The following is an 18042-nucleotide window of genomic DNA, read 5'->3' on the forward strand; positions in this document are numbered from 1 at the left end:
AAAGTTGACTGGCAGACCTTTCAGGTCAGCATCCCAGAAATATAACCTTAGGACCAAAGGATCTGCTCTCAGGACAGCAGCAGTGGGCCCCAGTGTGTTTTACCAAGTAGACCTCAGAAACCGATAGGACACCTCTCCTTAGACAAGTGAATGGTATCAAAAGAATAGCATGCTGTTCTCAATCACCCACCATGCAAAGTGCCATAAAGTCACTGAGTTATTATAATTGTTATAGTTGCTCCCTGCCAACACTTTTGGGGTTAATCAAGCACTGTTTACATATAGGACATTGTGACTAAGAAATAGGGTCTGGCCACAAAGCTCTGCTGTTTATCATTTGTCAGTGAGCCAGAGGGAATTGTGACTACTGTCCCTAGTCACAAACTGAGAGTCTGTCTCACAATTTGTCACCCACTCCTTCAACAAATATTTTCAAGTTCAGCCTATAAATCAGGCACTGTGCAGGACACAGGATGCAGCAGCAACTGAGATTCAGGCTCTGGCTAGCATAGACACAGCCCTGCCTGTGCAGAGTCTGTGATCTACTTTAGGTGAGCCCTCAGCCAGACCTCCAAGCTTCCTCTACTCTTGAGACTTTCATCTGAAGCCTTATTTGATGTTTTGGCTATAGCTCTCTACTGCTGTGTAACACATTGCCCAGAACTTGGTGGCATATAGCAAGCCACATTAGTTTTCTCACAGTTCCTATGGCCCAGAATCTGGCATGGCCTAGCTGGCTCTCTGCTTGTGGTTCTCTCAGAGGCTGCAATCAAGGTGTCAGTGGCCTGTGGTCATCTTAAGGCTCTCCTGGGGAAAGACCTGCTCCCAAGCTCATGTGCTTGTTCAGATCCTTATGGGCTGTTGGACTAAGGGTCTCTCAGTTCCCCACTGACTAATGGCCAGAGGCATCCCTGGTTCTTTGCCGTGTGAGCCCTCTCCTACATGGCAGCTCACTTTAAAAAGTACGCAAGACAAGATGACCATAGCGTCTTAGAGCAAGATGGAAGTCACAGTCTTTTGCACAAGGGTGTGAATACCTGGAGGTGTGGGGATCATTGGAGACCATCGAGAAGCCTGCCTAACATGTTTGGTACCTGTCATTATCTTTTGCCAGCAAAGAGCGGCTGGGCTTAAAACCTGAGGACACAGCAGCTGCTGGCCTTGTTCGCCATTCCCAACTCCAGGGCTGTATTTATTTGTCTGGCTGAGAAGAGGCCGATCTGCAGATTCTGAAATGATAGAACAAAGCTAAAGTGGTGAAAAAGGGAACAATAGTGTGTGCCAGCACAGAGATGAGGCAGGTGGCCATGCCAGAGAAAGTTGAGGCTCAGGAGTGCCTGTGGAGATGGGAAAGAGGAGGGATTGTCATGAAGGAATAAGCATTCCATGTGGATTCTTCATAAGGAGATGGATTTTAACTTTATTCTCAAGGGACTGCCAGGGTCAAAAGAATTTGCTGTCAAGACTCATTTGAAAGTTAAGGCGGAGGTTTTCAACCAGTGTGCTGATGATCCCCTGACTTCTGGGGATGGGGTGAACTGGGCCACCAGGCACATTGCCTTCACCCCCAGCAGCTTCATCTGGGGCTCCAGCGCTTCTCTAATTGACATGTGTCATGATGCAAAACAAGTCGAGAGGCAGAGTTAAGGGGTCTTGATGGTGCAGAAAGAACAGAAGAAGACAGACCTGGAGGCTGGCTGTCATCGTGGTGCCTTGGTTTCTCGCTCTGGTGTGGCGTGTGGATCCTATTCTTTATGATCCCATCTCAACCACCTCCTTGTGGCAGATGAAGTTTTCCATCCCGGGTGTGATCCATTATTGATGAGGCATGGAGAAGGCAGTGGTGAATAATTAAGCAGGTTTCAGGTGCAGATTGAACATTAAAGGGAAAGAAAGAATAAAAATAAGAGAGCCAGGAAAAAAAATCCTGAATTCTGTCACACCAATAGGACACTATATGTAGATGCTTTCTATAACTTTCCAGAAGGCCTAGCAGGGGGGTTTGCAGTCTTTTTTGTCTGGTGATTTTAATCTTGTGTGTGATTGTAGCTCTCTAGTTAATAACTGAAAAAATTGCATGCTTTCCACAGCAGCAATGAAGATTATAACAGCTTCAGCCTGTCTTGAGTGGTTCATGAATCCAAACCACATTTTAAGTGATAGAGGGGGAAATGGCTTCACCTATGAGCTGGGGAGAAATAAGTGATAGGGATGTTCAATCTGGGAATCAAGAAATTTTTCTATCATTTAAATAATAAATGGAAAGACGAAAGTGTTTTTGAGAGACGCCAAGTACTGTAAATTAGGAAGGAATACCTCCTGCCCTGCTCACCATTCTTGATTGGGGGCATCACACTGACCTGGATTACAGTAGGTACAGTCCAACTGCCAGCAAGAGTGGTCAGAAACAGTAGATCAGGTCAGAAGGGAGGGCGAAGGGCCCGAGGACACCCTTCCTCCCATCCTGTTTCCCACTCTGGCCTGCAGAGTTGTCCACAGCACAGGACCCTGTCCGCCAGCACCGGTGGGTTGTCCAGCTGTCAGTTGTTCAAGTCCTTTGCTTTTCTTTTTTCTACCTTATGACCCTATCACAACTCGTTAACTAAGCAGGTGGACTCAGAGAGACCTGCCAACATGCTTAAGAGTTTGGTGAGAGAGAAGGCAGAATCCATGGATTAGGACAAGTCTCTTGGATGCTCTGTGCCTTTCCTCTTTCACCCATCCACACACTTCCCCATCGACATGGATCTTTTTTCTGAAGCAGATTGGCTCCGGGAGATCTCTCTGTCTGCCTCCTGTCTGCTGCCTCCAGAACCACCCTGCCCACCTCAGTTGCCATGAGCTCCCTCCAGCCCAGCTTCACCTTTATTTCTTGACCTTCCTCTTGTCGGCTGAGGAACGGCAGATATGCTCCAGCTCTTGAACCCAACTTGGGCTTACTCATTGGTTTGGGTCACACCATGCTTGCCCGGGGGCCGCGTTCTTGTCTGTGTTTGTGAGCTGGTTTGCTACAGCCCGTCATTGAGACTGCAGTGCAAGGATGCTGAAGGCACTCGGTAAGAGGCTACTCCCAGCATCCCATGTGCCCAGAAGCCCAGGCCCTGGCTGGCCACAGTGTTCTCTTAGAATTCCCAGGTGCATTCTAATGCATGTTTGGAGAGATCCTTTTTCTCAGCTCCCACCCCTTTCTTCCACAGGAGCGGGGTGCTTTTTTCACAAGTTCTATAAACTTCACAAGTTTAAAGTGTGTGAAAGTTTCTGGTAGCACCTTGGAGTCTATTTTACTTCCCCCAGAAATAGTAGGTGTCACTGCCAGAAGGGGTGGGCCAGCCCCTCCAGAGAAACATCAGGTGATGACGCTCGACCAGTAATGCATGCCTGCCTGCGCCGTTTGGGCGGGGAGGGGTTCATGTGCATGGGTCAGGCACCCTGGGAGGTGGTCACGGCTCCTGTTACAAGTTGCATTATTGACTGGGGCATCTAACACCACTGGAAACAATCCACCGGACGGGGACTGAGGTCAGGAGTCAGTCTCAGCTCCCAAGTGGATGCACCAGAGCTGTCCCTGCTGCCCACAAAGCACCCGTGAAGATGGAGAATTTTTGGATGTACCAATTTGAGTGTTACGAAGATGAGGTAGGTGGATCCTCAGGCTTCGGAATGATGTTTATTGCTTTGCTTTTGCTTTTCTCCTCCTAGTCCTGAGGATGAAAAATTACGGATTTCTTCCCCAGTTCTCTATGTTTCTCTCAATAGTAGCAGTAAATGGACAGAGCAGGAATAGATCAGGAGAGTGGGCAGTGTCCAGGACCGGAGAAATGTAATCAGGTTTGCCTGTTGCCTGGAAGTCCCAGATAACCTGCAGAGAGAAAAGGTGTTTGATCACTTAGAAAGATGCCGTGCCTTTGCTTTCCCCATCAGCGTTGGGTGGTTACTCTCTGTGTTCTAATGGATGACTGACGTTGGGCACTGTAGCCTCCAGTTTCTTGCTCTGTGTTGTGTCTTTTGCTTCCATGATGCTGATGAAAATGCATGGAGATCAGTGCCTTGCACATTAGGAACTGCTTTGTTAGTAAACGAGGTATTGGGCATAAAGTACCTGGTACAGTGCCTGGCACACAGAAAGCCCTCCTGAGTTGTCCTTAATTAGCTGGTGATGCGTTATTACCGCAAATCGTTTGCATCTCTGAATACAAACTAAGTGACTTGGGCTTTTCCTTTGACTGGTCTCAGGTCAGGTGGCCTGGGAATGAGCGTGCAGGCAGACCATCAAGAACTGAGTGGACTTAGAGGGGGAAATGAATAACACGCTCCCTCATTTGTTCATCCTAAGTTGTAAGGCATTTCAAATAAATACTGTGAGGCTGTTTCAGAGGGGACAGGATAACCTCTGTTTATAGATCAGCTTTATCAAATGATAAGTTACCTGACTTTACAATGATGGCTCTGGTTCATAGTTAACTGGTCAGTTTTGTTTGTTTTTGCCTCTGAGAACATGGCTTCAGAAGCCAGGAGCCCCTGCGATGGTTATAAAATGAAGTATTTGTGTGGCACCCCAACAATGAAAGCACCCTCTATTTGAGGACGTTGTTGCAGTGCCAGGCTCTCTGTGAGATTCACGGTGGCCCAGGTCTTCACCTGACAGCCCTTCCACGGGTTTAAGGGACATGGGGCTGGGAACGGGACCACTCTCCCTGTGGGAAAAGAGAGAATGGAAACAGCTAGAATATTTTAACTGACAGTGGTCTCAAAATATTCTGTTGGTATTAATTGAATTCATTATGAATGTGTATATAAAACAGTTCATTAGGCCCAGGCCATTATCATTTTAATGACATAATTATGCCCCTAGAATGCCTGTGCTCACCACATTCAGGAAATACAAATGTGCATTGATAATATAGTTTGAATTGAGGATGAAAAATTATGGATTTCTTCACCAGTTTCAATTTTCAGAAGCACAAACATATCTTGGAGCAAGGAAAAACCAATCATATATTTTTAATAATTCTAAGATGGAATAACGTTAATTTAAAACAACTTAGATTAGTGAGGAAAACAATGCATATTTAATTGAGAAAAGGGATAAAGCTGTATAATCCAATACTCATAGTGGAAAAACTATATGAAGACACGGGAACTAGAGAAGCCCCATATGTTCCCTGAAATGGAAGTTACCGAAAGAACGAAAGTGTGTGCCATGGGCTGGCCTAGCTGACACACCTGCCATGTGTAGAAGGGAATGGAGCCAGACTGGTAGGCTGGAAGGAAGTGAATTACAGTCCATATGAAATGCCACCTTTGAGAACACCTGTTCCAGCTATGTCTGCCGTACTTTACAATCATATGCGGATGCATGATTTGTAAGCAGGGTCTGCCAAAGAAGGGAGACAGACCATGATCAGGAACCAGTGAAGAGAACCATGCTGTCACCATGGACCAAGAGGGTACTATACTCAGTGAAATAAATCAATCCGAAAAAGAAAATACCACATGACTTCACTTACGTGTGGAATCTAAGGAACAATAAACAAACAAGCAGCATTCAAACAGACTCATGGATACAGAGAGAGAACTAATGACTGCCAGAGGGAAGAGGGGTTGGGGGTCTGGGTAAAAGAGGTGAAGGGACTAAGAAGCACAAATTGGGCCCTGGCCAGCGTGGCTCAGTTGGTTGGGTGTCATCCTGTGCATTGAAAGGTTGCTGGTATGGGGTGTGCAGGAGGCAGCCGATCAATGTCCCACTGGTAGGGGGTGTGCAGGAGGCAGCCGATCAATTCCCACTCTCACATCGATGTTTCCCTCTTTCTCTCCTCTGTTCCGCTGTTTCTAAAAATCAATTCAAAAATCTTAAAAAAAAAAAAAGCACAAATTGACAAATTGGTAGTTACAAAATAGTCACTGGTATCTAAAGTGGAGTGTAGGGAACATCCTACCTAATAAAAAGGTAATATGTAAATAACCATCACTCCGCTACGCCCACGATTGGGCCGGCGGAAGGCTGGGGGGCAGGACTTGGGGTGGCCTATCCAGCCGTTGAGAGGCACGGGGGGGGGGGGGGTGGACCTATCCGGCCGTTGAGAGGCGCCTGAGGCTTTTGGCCTGGAGCCGGAGCAGACCCCCAGCTGCCCCGGCCATCGGAAGCAGGCAGCTGGGGGTCCGCTCCAGCTCCAGGCCAAAAGCCTGGTGCACGAGTGGACCCCCAGCTCCCCCGCCAGGCTTTTGGCCTGCCCCCGGAGGCTTTTGGCCTGGTGCACGAGCGGACCCCCAGCTCCCCGGCCATCGGAAGCGGGCAGCTGGGGGTCCGCTCCGGCTCCAGGCCAAAAGGGTGCATGAGCGGACCCCCTGCCATCGATTGCAGGGAGCTGGGGGTTTCTTCGGCCTGGTGCACGAGCGAACCCCCTGCAATCGATCCCAGGGAGCTGGGGGTTGCTTTGGCCTGGTATACCAGCAGACCCCCTGCGATTGACCACCTGGGCAGGGAGCTGGGGGTCTGCTTTCGGCCTGGGCAGGAGCGGACCCCCTGCGATTGATTGTAGGGAGCTGTGGGTCCACTCCTGCCCAAGAGGCTTTCGGTCTTGGCAGGCCTGGGCAGGGGCTGAGCCGGTGATCAGAGGGAGCTGGAAAGGCCTGCCCAGGCCTAAAGCTTCAGCCTGGGCAGGGCCCAGCCCTCCATTAGTGTGAACTATAGAGGAAACACCTTTTCTGACTGCACATTGGCTAAGCTTCCTGTATGTCACTGGTAATATTCTTAGTAACTTGGGTAATAAGAATCCAAAAAGGTGATCTAGGTTTTTTCCACCACACTTCTGGGGGAAAAAACAAAGGTCCGCTGCTGGAGGGCTAAGAAATGTCATATCCTGCCCTAGCCGGTTTGACTCAGTGGATAATGACTCAGCCTTCAGTCAGCAGGGTCTGGGTTTGATTCTGATCAAAGGCATGTACCTAGGTTGCAGGCTCCTCCCTGGCCGGGGCCCAGATCAGGGCTCATGCAGGAGGCAACCAATCAAAGTGTTTCTCTCTGTCTTTCCCTTTCTCTTCCACATTCGCTAAAAGTCAATGGAAACATACCCTCAGGTGAGGATAAAAAAATAAATAAAGAAATCCATATCCTATGAAAGACACATCTTGAAAATGCCTAAAGAAAGTTGTCATTTTTTCTTGGTGAAGGGACTGGAGTCTGTGTTGATGAAAACACCTTGGTGGCTGTGGTGACTGACAGTGGCTGCAGCAGTGGGGTGATGGGGCTGGTGCCTTCCCCTGACCAGCCCGGTTGCCTCCCACAAAGGGAGGCCAGACTGTGGCTTAGGTATGCTCCCTGTGGGGCGCGGGCCTAAGCTATCAGTAGGACATCCCCTGAGGGCTCCCAGTATGTGAGAGGGGGCAGGTTGGGCTGAGGGACCCCCAAACCCCCAGTGCACGAATTTCGTGCACCGGGCCCCTAGTAATCAATAATATTGTGATAACTATGTATGGTGCCAGTTGGGGTACTGAAAATATCAGGGTGTGGGCCACTATGTAAAGTATATGCTTGTCTAACCACTATGCTGTACACCTGAAACCAATATAAAATTTAAATAAAAAATGCATTAATACCTAAAAAATAAAATAAAATAATGCTGTTATTGAACATTCACATTAAAAATAAAAACCAGTGAAGAGAACCCTGAGCTGCACATGGGTACGAATATCCAGTGAGTACATAACGGCAACGTGCTCAGAACCTTCTCTGTACAGAAGCCTATTCTGTGTTTCCTTTTCCTGTGGTGCAAAAGGATTGGTGCCGTGCATCCTCCCATATCTTCAACACATTGATTGAACTCCTGTTGCATATTTTATGGGAAATCCTGTATAAAGCACTTGGAGAAGAAAGCATGTAAATTATTCATAAACCCTGCCTTTAATGGTGCTTATTACAACATTTGTAATTAAAATATATTATAAATATTATATACTATTATATTTTTGTAAAATACAAAGGAAAACATGATGCTTCATAAGAATGGCACAGATAAAAGACAAGCAATTCTCATAGGAGACGGATTGCTTTCGCTTAAGAATTGGGAAGACTTCATGAAAGAAGTAACATTTGAAATGGGCTTTTGGAGGCTCATGGACCTGTGGAGTTCAAAGGAGTGTAAACAAAGGCATTGAGCGGAAACTCACAGGTGGGTGCGGGGAACAGAAAGTAGTCCTGTTTGGCTTGACGATAGACGGTAAGAACTAGAGGGGGGAAATGGTCAAGAAACTAAGGCCACACCCTGGAGTGCCTTTAGTGCCAAGGTAAAGAGCCTACGATTTATTCTGTAAGCAAAAAGGAACCGTTGACATCGTTAAATGGAGGAATGACTTGCTCAGAGCTTGTTAAAACTGTGTTTAAAATGAGAGTTAATAGGTACTTAATGTGATGTCCGTGGTTGTCAGTTTGTGCTGCTGTAATAAGATACTATAGAGTGGATGGCTTAAACAACAGAAGTTTCTTTCTCACAGTTCTGGTGCCTGAGAGGTCTGAGATCAGGGTCCAGCGTGGTCCCTGGGAGGTCCCTCTTCCTGGTTTGCAGATGGCCATCTTTCTGCTGTGTCCTCACATGGCAGAGAGCAGAGAGAGGGGAAGCAAGCTCTCTCACGTCTCTTCTTATAAGGGCACTAATCCCATCATGAGAGCCCCACCCTCTTAACCCAGTTACCTCCCAAGGCCCCATCTCCAAACACCATCCCATTGAGGGCTAGGGTTTCAACATATTAATCTGAAGGGGACACAAACATGCAGTTGATAACATGGGTGAAGAAAGTTCGGAGCTCTTGGTTGCTCGGGTCTCATATAGTATGTTGGGGCAGTTTGGTGACTTAAAAACAAACAAAAAAACAAAGCACCTTATTCAGGTTCTGAGTTCCACATAGGTGAAATTACTATAAGTCATGCAGTCCCAGATAGACTTGGTAAAATGGTGTAATTTTTAAAGAATTATTTTCTCCTAGCCTTTATTGGAGTGAAAGTTTTGTCACAAAGTTTCCTTGGAGAAAAGGGACCAACATTACAGGAACTGGTTCTGTGGAGAATCTTGGTGTGTCACAGCCATACACCGTGTGATAAGTTAACACGAGAACAATGCACAGGATTCTCTTTTGTAAATCAATCACCATAACAGCATCACTCTCACCAACCTTATTCCAGAATGCTGTCTTGAGTGCCAGACAGTAGACATGCCAGCAATTGCATACAGTCATTGTCCAGTCTTAGCTAGTGATGAGCTGCTCTTACCAATATTCCAGTAAGGGTCTTGGGACTTATAACTTAATTTAGAGTCTTTGTGGTATGACTTTATAGAGCCCTTTGTGTGCTTTTTAATTTTATCCATGAATAAAATTTTAATAAGAAAGGAAACAAGAAGATGAGATAAAGAAAACATCCCCATGGGTGTGAGTTTTCCTTGTACGCATTCTCCCAAAGGGGTAAAATAATTTTTGTAACCGTTGGAACCTTAAAGCACTTATCAAATATTGGTTGAGGGCTTGGTACATGCTCAGGCACTGAGCTGATCCCATGTGCATGTTGTCACCAATGAATCCTCATGTCAGCCCCAGGAGGTGGGTAATAACTGTTTTTCCCAGTTCTTAGGAACCAGCGCTTCGATTATTTGTCACTGCTCTGAGCCATTCTTCAGCTTTGCCTTCTTCAGTTTTATCAGATTCTGCTTTATTTTTGCAGTATTTGCACTTCTCTGCAATAAGTGTGCTGTTTGGGGAGTATTTTTGGTTTTGCCTTGTAATGCCAGATGGTCCCAACAGTCAACAGAGACCAGCTGACAAAGACATGCACCAGGTAGATGCTAGTGTTTGGGGAGGAGGAGACATTGTGAGCAGCTGGCTCTGTGGCAGCTGTTTTTGTGCTCTTGTGACTTTTGCTTTCCTCAAGGACTCAGACAGTGACTACTGGCTACAGAGGACACCCTGCATGTGTTTCTAGGTCTTTCTTCTCTGCTGGACCAGGAGATCTTGGGCGCAGGCAGGGATCTGGGCTCCCTAGACGCTGTCAGCACTTCTGTGTCAAATAAATGAATGAATGGGCCCCGTAGAACTCATATTTTTTGTGTCTTTTGACTAGAATTCCTCCAAAAGGCTTCCAAGCTCTCTGAGCACCTTTCTAGATCACAGCTTTGATCTCAGTCCTGCCTCAGTCCTTAGGTCTTCCTGACAAGAACACTGTCCACTTGGGAGGAGCCAGGGGCCCCCTGCCTCTCCTTTTGAGACATTCTCGTTATCATCCCACTGACTTTTCCAAATTGCACTCTTCTCTTCAGCAGATGTCCAAGGGTGAAAGAGGATTCAGGGAGAGGAAAGCGTGAAAGTGACCACTCAGTCCCTCAATCCTTTATCTCTTCCAGTGCAGCAGGAATAGTTGGGGAGTACCCGATTGTGCTTCTTCAGGCCAATGACTCACAAAGAAAACACCCTCTGGGCAGAGCGGGAGCTGCTTGTCATCAAGTGGGCTCCAGTCCCTGGTCCCTGCCCTGCTCTTCAGCACTTCCCTGCAGAGCTGTGCTCCTACCTCCCTATTTCTGTTCCCAGTACCTTCTCCTTCCTCCCTATCCCTTCCCACCCTACTTCTTGAATACTGCAGTTTTCAGGATTCGGCTAAAATCATCACCTTTCGCATGTAGCACTGCCTGATACACACCTCTCCCCTCCTGCAGAATTGCTCCCTCCCAACCCCATGGACAGATTACTATCCTAGCACCTGCCGCAGCCCTGCCTTCCCATGTCTGACTCCTCCCATTGTCTTGGAAGGGGTGGAGGAGAGGACCACCCCTCGTTGTTTCCGGCCCAGTGTTAGGAACACAGATAGGATCTGAAATTCTGTGGAAGGAATAAGTGAATAATAGTTACTCGCGTGATGCCCTTCCCCCTCTAAGTATAGCCTGAAAGTTCCTTCAGCTGCTGGTCTCATGCCTGCCACCGGTAATATCAGATTGGGCCCCAGGAGATGTTCAGTCAGAATTTAAATGAATAATCATCTTTCCCTTTGGATGCGTTCACACCCTTAGGCTACCTCTGACCGAAGAACTATCCGTCTCTCATCCTGGCATAGAAACTCCCAAGTAGTAAGGGAGGGAGCTCTGCTTGGGGAGACCCCAGCGCTGCCACCGTGAATTTAGACCATGGTTGTGGAGAATCCCCTGGCACAAGCTGCAGGAGAAAAGTAGTTGAGCTTCAGGAGACCTCCGGTAGTTACTCAGAACAGGGAGTTGTTGAGTTGTCTTTGAACTCTACCTCGTATAGTTGTCCATGTGGCACGTACGTTTGTGAATTGCTGAGCCCTCGTTTGCTTCTCACATCTGGCCCCGTTTGCCTAAAATTGAATATCGACCGAGTAACCCAGAAGGCCTGAGGCTCCAGACAGAGCAATGTGTAGTAATAATGTTTACTTTTGTAGCATATTTCAGTGGTTAAAATTTGCCTCTAATACATTCTTTGGTAGTAAAGAGCATTATCCAATTTCTGGTTTTCTCTCCACTTTTGAGAGTAGCAAGGCAGAGGTTGGAGGTAAGGGGCAAAGGGCTTTTCAAGCAGATATTTGAGCTGCGTCGATACTAGCATCTTTGTTTTGGCTCCATGGAGGCTGTGTCTGCTCCAAAGCATTTGTCCACCGCTGCTTTGTCGGCAGCGGTGTGGTGAGCCGTAGGCTTCCCCTGGGTGGGGTCCCCTCTCGTGTTGGGCCTGCCTTCTGCTTCAGAAGAGCTGCGCTGGCACTCAGGTCAGGATCTTCTCAGGCAAAGACTATTCCTCTAATTCAAAATGGAGATGTAACATTCTACACAGCACAGCGTGGGGGTGCTGTAGCAGGAAAGGGGTCACCATTGACCATTTAAAAAGAAGGAAAGGGTGGAGGCTGATCTGCATTCTGTACAAGTCGGAAAACATGGCAAAGCTGCAGACTACATTGAAGTCATTTATTCTGTAAATGTTTGCTGAGTGCCTTCTGTTTATGCGACCGAGGCTAGGCACTTGGATTACAAGATCCCTGTCAAAGAGCTCTTGGGGCGGGGGGGGGGGGGGGGGGGGGGGGGAACAGACACACATTACAAACCCCAGTGCATGCCATCAGGCGAGAACATACCATGAATAGAGTGGGACAGTTTCAGCAAGATGAGTGCTTTTGAATTGTTCATGGAACACAGGAGAGAATGAGGGAGGACTCTCTGGATGGAGGTAATTAACTGCACTTGTAAATAGGAGACATGAATGAGCTCATCTGTGTGCCGAAGGCTGGAGCATTCATTGAGTGTCTGAGGGGCCGTGGGCCCTGATGATGGTTGGTGTGGGTCCTGTGAGAACTTCAGTGAGGGTTGCCTTTGTGCCTCTTCTCCAGGGGCTGTGATGGGTGCCCAGCACTGGGCTTTTAGCCCTACTGTGGGTTCTGACCTGCTCTCCCCCACCCCAGCCTACTGTTTGGATAAGCTGTCCGCTCAAATCACCCTGAGATGATCTAGTGCCACAACGTTGCAAAGAACCCATTTTTAGAAGATTTGCAACAGAAAATAGTTAAAGCGACAGGAACTATGGGACTCTTTGGGAGGGTTGCTGTGTTTTTAATGAAGGTGACACACTGCCTTTCAAACCAAGTAATTAAAGAAAAACCAGCTGCACTAGCTTTCCCAGGGACTAGACCCTTAAAATCCCTGTGACAGAGGAAAGTGCTTGGGGGGAAATAGAGACACATAAATATCTAAGGAAGCCCTTCAAATTTGAAAAATTGGGAAATTTTAAAGGCATTAAATTCTCATGAAGACTTTACTACATTAATTTTGAGTAGGCTAAACATAGAGCTAACTCAGCAAGTACCCACCGGCTCTCCTGGGTGCCAAGTGAAAAACGCTGTGTTCCTTCTTAAAGGCACGCAAGGCTGTTTCCTTGCACCCCTTGCCTCCGGGCCTGGCGTGCTTTATGTCTGCTGTTACCCTTGGCTTTACTGCACAGCAGCTGCTTTCTGCACGTGAATGTCTTAGAGATTCAGTGGTCCTCACCTCCCTGCTCAGAATCAGGAGCATGGGCTAATGGGAAATAAATCCAGGCCTCATAGCAATAGGCTGGGACCATACAACATCTCCGTGTGAAGAATTCTGCATTTCATCGCATCCTCTTTCAACCCATTTGGTGCCTCTGTGTTTCTTGTAATTCAGACCTTTGGGAAAAGATCTCGTATTTTTATGATTTCCCATACTGCTTCCTCACTGAGGTCCCTCTTTTTAATGTGCCCCCTTCCCTCCTCAGCACCACTGCTTTATGGAACATTCTCGCTTTTCACACAGAGGTATTTTATTGCTGTCTGTGCCTCGGCCTCCCCAAGGGAGCCAGTGCCACGATATCAGATGAGGTTCACTCAACCATTGCTTCCTTTTCCCAGGACTTACCTCCCCTGTCCACATCCCCACGGTTCCTCAGAGGATAGATCCTCGTGTGGGTTCCGTTTTATGTCCTCCATCAAACATCACCAATGAACTGTGAAGCAGAGCATTCTTGCTCTCAGAGGACCATCGCTACAGAATTCATAAGCATCTGGTGGCTCACCTGAAGGTTCCCTTCATCTCCCAAGGTTTCAGGAGCGTGCAGAAAGGTTCAAGGGTCGGCTAGGGAGGAACTTCAGAGCCCGGGTTAGTCCCGTTCCTGCTTCCTTGCTTTGGTCATTTACTCAGCAGGTATGTATGGAGCACGTGCTGTGTGTCAGGCACTGGCCTGGAGCTTCATGCTCCCGGGCGGGTCTGCCGGTGCCCGGAGGCCAAGCCCGTCACCTGAGGCATTCACACCCTGATGGCGGCCATACTCCCTGATCCTATTTTCAAGGCTTATTTTACTCGTTAAAGATTTTTTACGTTTTTAAATCATTGTCGACATAGAATATTATCTTAGTTTCGGTGTCTAACGTAACGATGCAACATTTATATACTTTCCTAAGTGATCACCACAGTAAGTCTAGTAACCATCTGTAATCATACACAGTTCTTACGATATTATCGACGACACTCTCTGTGCCGTACACTCTGTCCCAGTGACTTCCTTTATAAATGAAAGTTTGTATTTCTTAATCCCCTTTCCCTTTTCCACCATCACCATCACCTTCCTCCCCTCTGGCAGCCATCAGTTTGTTCTCTATCTGTGAGTTTGTTTCTGTTTCGTTTTGTTTGTTCATTTGTTTTGTTTTTTAGACTTCACATATAAGTGAAATCATATAGTATTTGACTTTCTCTGTCTGACATTTCATTTAGTCTCATATCCTCTAGGTGCATTCATTTTGTCAAAATGCCAATATTTCATTCTTTTTTTTAATAGTTTTCTTTTTTATTTATTTTGATTTCAGAGAGAAAGGGGGAGAGAGAGAGAGAAACATCAACAATGAGAGAGAACCACCAATCAGCTGCCTCCTGCATCCTCCCCGCCTCTCCCACACTGGGGATCAAGCCTGCAACCCAGGCATGTGCCCTTGACTGGAATCGAACCCGGGACCCTTCAATCCACGGGCTGACGCTCTATCCACTGAGCCAAACGGGCCAGGGCTATTTCATTCCTTTTTATGGCTGAGTATTATATCATTGTGTGTGTGTATGTATATATGTGTATGTATATATATCACATCTTCTTGAGCCACTCGTCTATGGATGGACACTTAGTTGCTGCCATACCTTGGCTACTATAAACAGTGCTGCAGTGAACATGAGGGTGCAGATATCTTTTTGAATTCTTGTTGTTTTTTTCCTTTGGATAAATACTAGAAGTAGAATTGGTTTAAATATATCACTTAACAGAATGTTTGGACTTTTCTAAGGACAGCCAAGGTAATGCTGTTTCGGATGCTGAAATTTCTCTGAATTTTCAGTGGTGTCAGTCAGAAAAGATATTTGAAATCTGAACCGACTAGGAAAATACAGGTGGTGCAGTTTCCGGTCATCAAAGTCAATCCCAGCTGCCTCTTTAAAAATACATGCTGTAATTTTTCTTTTCTCACTCAAATCTTCTCGAGCAGGTGATCTTATCCGACGTGTAGTACCCAAAGTCTTTGTGTCCTTCAGTAAGAAAAAATTTTAAAGCACAAACATGTGTGTATTAGCTTTTTCCTCTAGAACTTGAAGTTTGACTTTCAAATCTAGCTGTGTTTAATTAACACGTGGCCTTAAGGGGCTGGGGGAGCTGAGCTCTGAGGGCGCCTTTGAAAACGTGGCAGGAATTTAAAGGAAAGCTGGGCAAACCCAGGCCTGTGATCTACATTTGGCAAGTCCTTTCCAAAGCTTTCTCCCCACCCGAATGCGAATGCGGGGTGGGTTGTGCGCAGCTGTCTCCCCGGCCCTCCCTGCAGGCCGGGCGCTCCCCAGCCCCTCGGGTTCTCACTGTGTTGTTCCATTGCTTCTTCCAGTCTCCCTCTCCAGGCAGCTCCTCGCCCCTGGGTGCAGAGTCTTCAAGCACACCCCTTCATCCCAGTGACCCCGCGGAAGGCTCCACCAACAAAGAGGTAGGGTGCCGCTTCCTTTCAAAAGCCTCCAGCCCTTCGTCCTCCATCCCGATTCTGGCCTGTGCCTTCCCCAGCCTCCCACAGCGCTTCTGTCCCCAAGTATCCCGGGGAGAAACTTTTCTCCTCTCCAGTGTGGAATGGGGCGAATAAGGTCGTGACATCCACAGCTGTCTATTTTCATTGAGAAATGAAATAAACTCGCTCCTCAGGCACACCAGCCATAATTCCAGTGCTCAGTGGCCACACGTGACCGGTGGCCACTGTAGTGGACCAGGGAGACTGTGGAACGTTCCCACCCATGGACAGTGCTGGACACCCACGAGTCTCTGTGGCAGCATTCTTCCTCGTGGCGCACAGGCCTCGGGGACCGTGGGCTGACAGCTACTCTGCGGCTTGGGAAGTGGGTTGATTTTTTAAAAATATCCAGTGATTTCCGGCCCAGGTGAAATACCTTTCCTGGCGACAGGGTGGCCGTTTGTCCTGCTTTAGCCGCGGTGGTTCCAGTTCACACCTGCTGTCCCACTGCTCACCTGGCGAGCACCCTTCTCACTCCTGAAAGCAGTGCTGTTCAGAGACCCGGCTGCAGCCCTGGGAGTGGTCCACTCTGTCCTGTCCTCTGGGGGAGTCACCAGCCACGTGTGACTAGCAAGCCCTGGACACGTGGCTAGTGGGCCTGAGGACCTGACTTTTTCATTGTATTCAGTTTCAGTGACCTTCCATGGCCACGTGGGGCGAGGGGCTCCTGGACACTGCAGCCCTGGAGTGGCCCTTTGGACAATAAATCATACTGTCGCCTCCTGGGGGAGGCCAAACTGAGCTCTGGTGGGGAACATGTAAGCAAGAAGATGTTGCTTGCTCCCACTGAGGTTCCTAGGGCTAAAGGGGCAGGTGCTTTTCCCTGAGGGGCGCCACCGCCTTCCCCACCCCCGCCTCCTTGGCAGCCAGCGGCAGGTGAACACTGGCCTGCGGCAGTCTGTGTGTGGGCCCAGCTGGCTCTAACTATAGAGGCTGCCTCCTCGTCCACACCGAGGGATGCCTGAGGGCGGCCACACCACAGAACGAATGGTTGTTTCCCTTTCCCTCCTCTGCTATAATTTTATGTTAAGTTTTAACGTCAGTGGCAGATCACTTCCAAAGGGAGCCTCAGTTGAAATTTACCTTTAAAGTATCATCAAACACGTAGGCATTTTCCATGAAATATTCATTCAGGGGAGAAGTATATTTTTTATTAATCTGTTCATATAAACAGGGGTGGGGAACTGTTTTGTTTTTTTTTCTGCCAGGGGCCATTTGGGTATTTATAACATCATTCCTGGGCCATACAAAATTATCAACTTAAAAATTAGCCTGCTATATTTGGTCAAACCCTTAATTAACTCACCCCTAATGCCTTGGCAGGGCCAGACCAAATGATTTCAGCGGCCTTATACGGCCCGTGGGCTAGACGTTCCCCACCCCTGATATAAACCAAACAAACATTAGAATTTAGATTTGCAATATCCTCTGTCCTCCTCTGGTCTTGATCCTTAGCCCATAAGGCCCGAGGACTAAAGGAACAGGACTGATGGGGTCACAGTTTCTGCTGCCCCTTCATCCCATAGCTTTGCCCTATATTTTATTCGGAGCACACGGAGAGGAGAGAACAAATGACAGGAAGCAAAGAGTGACAGCCACAATGATAATAAAAACAGCTTGAGCATTAACCCTTTGCACTCGCTTGCTTTTTTCTCGATTCCTTTATTCTACTCGGGATTTAATTTTTTAAATACCCCAGATTTTACAAAGCGCGGCAGTAGAATGAAAAACTGGAGTTTCTTTTCATACAAACTTATTTATTTGGATTTTTTTATATTTCAAATTATTGATACATTCAAAGAGTAATTTTAAGTGCAAAAGGTTAATAGTGTTCAGGTCCCAGGCCAAGCCATCACAGACAGTATCTCATTTAATCCTTAAAATAATTCCGTGAGGCAGGAATTGTTGTCCTTTTGTGTTAGTTAAGGAAGCTGAGAGGTTGGATAATTTACCTGAGGCCCCAGGGCTCACAGCTGGTGGGACCAGGATTTGAACCCAGAGTGCCTGTGGGCTCCTCACATCAGGATCGGCTGTCCTGGGGGTGAAGAGTGCTTGCAGGTCGCACACTGCATGGAAAGGTGGCTCGCATGCCATGATCCCCGTCGTCAGGCCTCCAGGCTCTGCACGTGGTTAGTGTGGCCTGGAAAACCCCAGAGAGTTTGGCCTTTCTCTTCTTGAATGTGGTTTTATTAATTTTTGCATGTTAAGGATTAACTAAGGCTCATCTCTGCCCCCATCTGAGAAAATAAAGGGCTAATCAGACTTCTGAATACTCCGTATTTGATTATTCATCAGCTATAATAAGCAAGGCAAATTTGTTAGTTTCTCGGTTCCTATAGGACTTGGCACATGTTTCTACAGATCCTTAGGAATAATGATGAAAATGCTCTTTGTGTGCAATAATTAGCAATTCTTTCATTTCAGAAAACTCTTTTAAAAAAATTACTACCCCCGAGACTAAAGAA

General features: G+C 47.3%; 1 protein-coding gene across 2 annotated transcripts in view; it reads left to right on the forward strand.

Moving 5' to 3' along the window:
* APBA1 (amyloid beta precursor protein binding family A member 1) overlaps positions 1-18042 on the forward strand; it is a 203031-nt gene that overhangs the window by 148227 nt on the left and 36762 nt on the right. For both annotated transcript variants that reach the window (XM_079789582.1, XM_079789583.1), the window contains exon 3: positions 15407-15502. In XM_079789582.1, the coding sequence (XP_079645708.1) occupies positions 15407-15502 (96 nt within the window). The remainder of the gene's footprint in view (positions 1-15406; positions 15503-18042) is intronic.

Source organism: Cnephaeus nilssonii, assembly GCF_951640355.1.
Source record: "Cnephaeus nilssonii genome assembly, chromosome: 14".
Lineage (NCBI taxonomy): Eukaryota > Metazoa > Chordata > Mammalia > Chiroptera > Vespertilionidae > Cnephaeus > Cnephaeus nilssonii.